Source organism: Dendropsophus ebraccatus, chromosome 6, assembly GCF_027789765.1.
Source record: "Dendropsophus ebraccatus isolate aDenEbr1 chromosome 6, aDenEbr1.pat, whole genome shotgun sequence".
NCBI classification, from domain to species: domain Eukaryota; kingdom Metazoa; phylum Chordata; class Amphibia; order Anura; family Hylidae; genus Dendropsophus; species Dendropsophus ebraccatus.
This window is the reverse complement of record NC_091459.1, coordinates 61,775,028-61,783,209: the sequence shown is the minus strand read 5'-3', so window position 1 is coordinate 61,783,209 and position 8,182 is coordinate 61,775,028. Positions and strand designations below refer to the sequence as shown.

Sequence of the window (8,182 nt, the reverse complement as noted above, 5' to 3'; positions counted from 1 at the left end):
TAACTGGGGGGTGCACAGAGGATATATATATAACTGGGGGGTGCACAGTGGGTATATATAACTGGGAAAGCATACTGGGGGCGCACAGGGGTTATATATACTACTGGGGGGCGCACAGGGGGTGTATATATAACTGAGGAAGCACAGAGGGGGCTATATACTACTGGGAGCAGCACCTAGTGGTCTATAGTACTGGGGGCAGCACACAAGGGGTCTATATACTACTGGGGGCAGCACCTAGTGGTCTATATACTACTGGGGCAGTGCACAGGGGGTCTATATACTACTAGGGGCAGCACAATAGAGTCTATATACTACTGGGGGCAGCACAATGGGGTCTATATACTATGTACATAAGGCAGAAAATAAAATCTATGCTGCTAGGTTATGAAAAAAGGAAAAGACTGGAAATGACGCACAGCAGGGAAAAAACTCTGCATTGGGGCAAACAAAGCCATTTTGCCAACTGTTTTTGTTCAGGGATTGGGCAATGTATCATCGCATAATCGTCATCTTCCTGCATGGCATGCACTCCACAAACGCTATTTTGGCTCGTCTTTTTTCTCCGATGCCTTTTTCTGCTTCTCTTGCATTATCTGAGCATCTCTCTGCTTTCTGGCAGCAGCAGATAAGCCATCGTCCTGCTTTTTCCCCTTATCTGCGTTTTTCTTCAGGTTCTTAGCTCGGGCAAGCTCACGCTGGTTTCCACGGGTCATGGCTCCGGTTCTCCGGGACTCTCTCCCCACACCAGCACCAACTTCCTCCTCAGTTCACTGCGGTTCACCGTTTCCTGATCACTGATTGGCTGTTCCACATCACCTATATACTACTTAGGGCAGCACACAGGGGGTCTATATACTACTGGGGGCTGCACCTAGTGGTCTATAGTACTGGGGGGCAGCACACAGGTGTCTATATACTACTGGGGTAGCACACTGCTGTCTATACTACTGGGGGCAGCACACAGCTGTCTATACTACTGGGGGCAGCACACGGGGGTCTATACTACTGGGGGCAGCACACAGCTTTCTATGCTACTGGGGTCAGCACACAGCTTTCTATGCTACTGGGGGCAGCTCACAGGTGTCTATACTACTGGGGGCAGCACACAGCTTTCTATACTACTAGGGGCAGCACACAGCTGTCTATACTACTGAGGGTAGCACACAGCTGTCTATACTACTGGGGGAAGCACACAGCTGTATACTACTGGGGGCAGCACACAGGGGGTCTATACTACTGGGGGCAGCACACAGGGGATCTATACTACTGGGGCAGCACACAGGGGGTCTATACTACTGGGGGCAGCACACAGGGGGTTTATACTACTTGGGGCAGCACACAGGGGGTCTATACTACTGGGGGCAGCACACAGGGGGTCTATACTACTGGGGGCAGCACACAGCTTTCTATACTTTTGGGGGCAGCACACAGGGGGACTATACTACTGGGGCAGCACAAGGGTCTATACTAACATTGGGGCTGCACAGAGGTGCCTATATTATATAGGGACCTTACTACTATGTTGGGGCACAGAGCATACCTAATTATTAAGTGGGAGCACAGAGGGGTGTTACTACTATATTGGGGCACAGATGAGGTTAACTACTATATATGGGTACAAAGGGGGGTAACTACTGTATAGGGGTACAGGGAACCTTACTACTGTATGTGTTGTAGCCTAAAATGTTTCTCTGGCAGATTCTGAAGAGAAGATTCACAGCTGGGGGAAGACTTCAAGGTGGCCCACGCTGGATGGAATGAAAGAAAAGGTGAAAGACTCTGATCAGAGAAGACACACCCTGTGAATAAATGGATGTAACTGTTATAGGAGTCACAATACAACAGTCCAAAGGAACAGCACCGGTTGGAGTATGTAGAATCTTTAGTTCGAGTGCTCGCCTCACCAGACAGGACCCCTCCGTCCGGGCATAGATCCAAACAAATTCAGAAGGAGACAACACCTCTCAAAGCAAACGTGATTTCTTTATTCACATCCTACTTCCGCTTCGGCTGGTTCTCAGCCTTTCTCAAGCGTGACTAACACAGTGTCCAAACCACTCTTAAATGTGCTTCACATCAATTACACAGTAATTAAAGCAATCAACTTTACAGTGTATCAATTCATAGGAGATTACAGCATAACACAATATTGTAATCATAGCGTGGTACATATCTCATTAGTACATATCTCATTGGTAGTGCATAGTGACTAGTGACATCAATTCCACATAAATTATCGGACCTCCCCTGTCCCTATTAGTATCAGATCACCCACAATGCAAAAATTACAGTGTATATACAATTAAAAACAATTAAATACTTTACCACATGTTCCTGTAACATGGCGTGTTCGTAGGCAGCAGGTGCTGAACTCAGAACGTCACTGCGTCAGCGTCATCCTAACACGTCATCACGTCAACTCGCGTGTGATTGGCGCATGCGCAGTGACGTTCCAGTATCCCGGGCGCCATTTCGGATATGGGAAACCAGGTAGACATTTATCGCAGGTTAGATGTATGTGAACAAGAATATACACTTTGCGGTAGTGTGTCCGCTACTATACATAGGTACTAGAGGTGGAGAAAAGGAACATACTGAGGTTAAATATCGGAATAATAATGGGGATAGCCCCCTGGCTGTGAGATTGAGGGATCACACCCTCCAAGGCCAAAGTAGTTAGTTGGGATAGCACCCCTAGTTTTCAAAATCGGGAACTGTGTCCCATATTAGTATACACAGACTAGGGGGGACATGTATCATCCGGCGTACTGTTTAATTTCGGCGTAAAGTGCCGATATGCAAATGATTTTATGTGCAAATGGCCGATTTGCGAATAAAATATTCGCATATCCGCACTTTACGCCGGGTACGCCGGGGGGCGGGGAGGGGGTGTGGAGGGGGCGGAACGGGGGAAGCGGACTCAGAGTCCACACGATTTATAATTTTTTCAACTAAGAGATAGGTTTTCGGCAGTCCGCCTCTACAAAAATCTCCGTAGCGCTGGAGATGCGGGGACATTTATAAGTCCGGCGTAAAAAACGCCAGACTTAATAAATGTCCCCCTAGGAGATAGCACCTCTCATCCTCACAACTCCAGTGGAATCATTTAGACGGAAACTCTTCACAAGGCAGCAGAATCATTTAGACGGAAACTCTTCACAAGGCCGAGTCCTCCCTCCTATGATGACGTGACAGGGCCCTTTCCAAATTATGCTGTGTAAATAAGGACAGACCATTCTGTAGGTAGAAGAATATAGGTATAATTCAAGTAGAGCTCTATCTGGATGCTACTTAAGGCACAAATATCACATCAGCAAAAATTCTTCCTCAGTGATCATTATGTTCACATATTTTAACCTGTAATAAGCGACCAAAAAACAATAACTCCATCCAATTGTATTTATTGGTGGCTCAACAGAAAACTCATATAAATTGTGGGACCCAGGATATAAAAATATAAAGAAAATGCAATATGTGAATACTAGAAACTCACAGCCATGTCAAATCCAGGATCATGTGGCTGATATTCATCAATTCATGACGATCTTGTCCATACAGTTTCTACAAAGTAGAACAGAAAAAAAGAAAGGTGAGTATTTACAAATATATACAATAAATCATATAAATGACACTGTGTAGATCTGCCCACTGAGCCATTAGCAGAGAGAAAGACTGTGGTGATCCATAACCTTCCCGAGACCATGAACCCGACTAAGCCACAAGGCAGGGGGAGAGAAGCATACTATCATCTTAAATCTAGGTTTAAACATTGTGGTGCCAGGCAACCCATAGTGAGTATCCATTTAAGTTCTCTTTTTTTTCAGTGCAGCTTCCCTATCCCCACCACGTCTACTACGGGGAATCCTGTCAATGATGGCAAATTTCAATTCATGGGGGGAGATTTATCAAAGGGTGTAAAATTTAGACTTGTGCAAACTGCCCACAGCAACCAATCACAGCTCAGCTTTCCTTTCAGCACTGCCTAAAGCTGAGCTGTAATTGGTTGCTGTGGGCAGTTTGCACCAGCCTAAATTTTACACCCTTTGATAAATCTCCCCCATGGAATTGATGTTGAGCTTCCATGAAGTGTCTGGAGATGGGTAGGTCCATACGTCCCGTCCGAATGGTGGACCGGTGCTTACTGATTCTAGCCTTACACTGCATGGTAGTTTCCAACCGCAGGGGCAAGTAAACCGCAGGGGCAAGTAAAGATGTATATTACAAAATCTGTTAGGCATGTGAGATGTTAATGTATCCTATACTCCTTGTGTTTCAATGGATGTTTGAAAACAGATCCCTTCAACATATATGGACAATTGGCACACCCCAGGCATGGAAAACAACCACCCCTAGGTTTGCCAATGTATGTCTGTGTACTGCCGCTGCTAGGACCAACATCGGCCTTCACCAGTATGTCCTTCAGATTTGATGGGCGTCTATATGCCATTCTAGGGCTATTAGAGAATTCAGTAATCTGTGGAAAGGCCCTACCCAACATCTGCCATTCTCTCCTAATGATTCTAGCTAAATGATTACTAGCATCCGAGTAAGTGGATACCATAGTGATTCGGGGAACGTTATCCACAGGTTTTTTGGGATCTGGGGTCAATGCTCTGTGTCTCTGCTGGGTAATGAGTTTCTCTGGGTCTCTCCTGGCTAGGAATTTCATACACATCTCATCAAGCCTGTCTGGCAAACGTTCTGGATCCTGCACTATCCGCATCACTCTCAACAGTTGACTATGGGGTAATGAGCGCAACATGGGTTTTGGATGGTGACTGGTGTATAACAGAAGGCTGTTCCTATCTGTTGATTTCACATACAAATCAGTTTTAAGTCTGTGTTGTTCCTTATATACCCATGTGTCTAAAAACTGAATACCCACTCGGGATTTGACCACAGTGAATTTGATGTTTTCATCTACTGAGTTAAGGTGTGTGTGGAATTCATCCAAGGCTGTCTCGGAGTCCTTCCAGATCAAAAAAACATTGTCTATATATCACCACCACCTCAGAACCAACCCGAAGTGGTGGAACACGTAGACGTGCTTGCTCTCAAAATCTGCCATATACATATTTGCGTTAGTTGGTGCAACATTACTGTCCATTGTAGTACCGCGTCATTGAGCATAGAATTTGTCTTGAAAGAGAAAGTAATTTTCATTCAGTAAGTCCATGAGAAATGAGAAAACAGATTACTGAATTCTCTAATAGCCCTAAAATGGCATATAGACGCCCATCGAATCTGAAGGACATACTGGTGAAGGACGATGTTGGTCCTAGCAGCGGCAGTACACAGACAGGGGTGGTTGTTTTCCATGCCTGGGGTGTGCTAATTGTCCATATATGTTGAAGGGATCTGTTTTCAAACATCCATTGACACACAAGGAGTATAGGATACATGAACATCTCACATGTCTAACAGATTTTGCAATATACGTCTTGACTTGCCCCTGCGGTTTGATATACGTGGGGGAAACTACCATGCGGTGTAAGCCTAGAATCAGTAAGCACCGGTCCACCATTCAGACGGGACGTATGGACCTACCCATCTCCAGACACTTCATGGAAGCACAACATCAACTCCATGAATTGAAATTTGCCATCATTGACAGGATTCCCCATAGTAGACGTGGTGGGGATAGGGAAGCTGCACTGAAAAAAAAGAGAAGGGTACTGATGTGGTGTGCTCGACTGAAAAAGTCTATGGGCGATCTAGTGTGTGTCAAAGACCTGAGTGCACTAGCTAGTTCTGCACCTGTGGAACTGGAATGAATATATAATATGTAAATAGGGGGTAGTAGGCTCTCAAAGGGCAATAGACACATAAAGATCAGAATATAATATAGTTTAGTTAAGACACAATGAATCTTATGATTTCCAATTAGTGGGTCTAAAATTTAATTTTGTACATGGACAAAAAAAATTTATATTTAAGAAAAAAATATAAAAATAGTACAGATAATACAAAAATACAAAAAATACAAATACATATGTACAAAATAATGAAATAAAATAGACGATAAAATAAAATACAATAAAATTGTTTCAGTGTACTATGATATCTTTCAGAGGCATCAGAATAGTTATATAAGGTCTTGTGTGTTTCTATATATTTAATCGGTATTAACTTGCTTTTATTTATTTATACCCATGCAGTATCTGTTTATGCGTACCAATGAATATAGAATGTAAAAAGATAGTAATGAATGTTCAAAAATGTTAAAAGATATAAGGAATGGAATAAATGTTGCCACTTGTAAAGTAGAAAGTGCGGTGCAGGGCCCTTGCTTTACCGCATGTATAATTTGTTAAGTTCCCGTTCACATATCTCATATATCCTTATGTGGAACAAATGGAAAGACAGATGTAAAATATCTTTATGTGGTGGAAGTCCACCTCTCACCAGTCCTTGTAGGTGATAGAAGCTCCTGTATGGAGTAATATCGCAACAGCCGGCGGACCTGTGCAATAACGATATCGTAGTAGTTGGCGGTACCGTAACAGTTGCCTTCTCCCCTCTCCTCGTTTCACTGTTAGGCTGTCTCTTATAGTTCCACAGCAAAGGTTGGTAGAGTCTATGTTGTTCTGTCTTGCAGCTCCAAGTGTGCAGGGGGCGTCCCCCCCGTAGTTCTTGGATAAGGTGCTTTGAGCAAAGTATTTTGCATGCGGTGTGCGCCTTGCATGCGGGATAGGTGGCGGGAAAGGTTTTTTCTTAGTGGCTGTATACTGCTATTGTCCTGCAACCCTACAGACGCGTTTCAGGATGTATAGCTTATCCTTTCTTCAGTGAAAAATGTTGCAGTAATGAATCTTCCTATGTTTTTAGATATATATATACATACGCCTCTTTGGTTAATCTTTGGCCGGAATGGATCTTTGGATCACAGCAGAGTGAATATTTCAGTTTGTGCTAATCTTTGGTCTGGATCCAATCCGGTCACGATCTTATATGGGATTATTCTCACTTGTGCGTATTTTTCATGTCCGTTTTTAGATGTTATTGTTGATACGCTTTTTACTTTTATGTATTCTTTGTTTTTGATGTGCTTTTTACCATGGATATCTGATGATCCAAAGGAATAGTGATAATAATACAGGAGTTTTAGATATCGGAGTTTTACATATAAATACCATCCAAAAATAAAAATAAGAATAAAAATACCATAAAAATACCATCCAAAGATAAAAAAGAAGAAAAGTAAAGAAGAAGAAAAAGAGGAACTGAAAAGAAGAATGTGAATGAGGCATGAACCATGCCACAATATGTAAAAGTATGAAAAGACATAAAAGTGTATGTATAGAAAATATAGAATATATAGACATATGAGAAATATATGAATCAAAATGTAAATGTACATACAAAGGTAGCCTCATTAAATTCCCATTATTTTCCATATATATGCATATATTCACATATAAATATATTGGGAAAGTATTATGTTTACTGTATTTATTATTACGTGTTGTTCTTGTTATTGCGTCTTTCTTGCGTTTTTCTTGCATTTTTATTTTTCTTGCGTTTTTCATGCGTTTTTGGTTTTGTTTACGGCTTAAGTAAATTATTTATTGTGTTATCAAGTCACTTAATTTTAATATATGTATTATTGTGTAATATACAAATATGTAACTGCATACTATTCTTTTGATGTTTTTCATATGGCTTAAATACATTTTCTATTATATTGCCATGTGTCTTAATTTAATGTATGTGTTACTATATTATATGTGGATATGCAACTGCATATATATGGAATTGTGAATGGTGAATGTATAGATGAAATAGCGTAGAAAAGTCACAGGTTATATTAAATCCAAGATCTAACAGGGAATAATTCAGACATCAATATTGAAGTTTGACACTGAGTTATACGTAGTAAATCTCCCAATAATCATATTTTCTACTCTTGCATATAATATTTTGGAGTAGTATTGCATAGACGATAACCTTGTTTATATGTAAATACACAGATTTATAAGAATATATATGAAGGTGAGCTGAGAATCTGGTGTCCCTCAAGGGGCGGCCCAGGCACTGATATAACAGTCTGGCACTGTGCCGCTCGTCGATGGACACCCAGTCCCCCACCTGTAAACCAAGAGTAAATATAAAATCATAAACCAGAAATAAAGTCATGGTAGTGATAGTGGACTTTTATTGCATTTAGTGCCAATGTATA

At 41.8% G+C, this 8,182-nt stretch overlaps 1 protein-coding gene across 1 annotated transcript; it reads right to left on the bottom strand.

Annotated features, from left to right (window-relative positions):
- Nucleotides 1–347: 347 nt before the first annotated feature.
- On the bottom strand, nucleotides 348–813 carry LOC138794859 (small EDRK-rich factor 2-like). The gene has a single exon (XM_069973783.1). The coding sequence runs from the start codon at nucleotides 714–716 to the stop codon at nucleotides 543–545; it is 174 nt and encodes a 57-aa protein (XP_069829884.1). The 5' UTR covers nucleotides 717–813; the 3' UTR covers nucleotides 348–542.
- Between the last annotated feature and the right edge of the window lie 7,369 nt (nucleotides 814–8,182).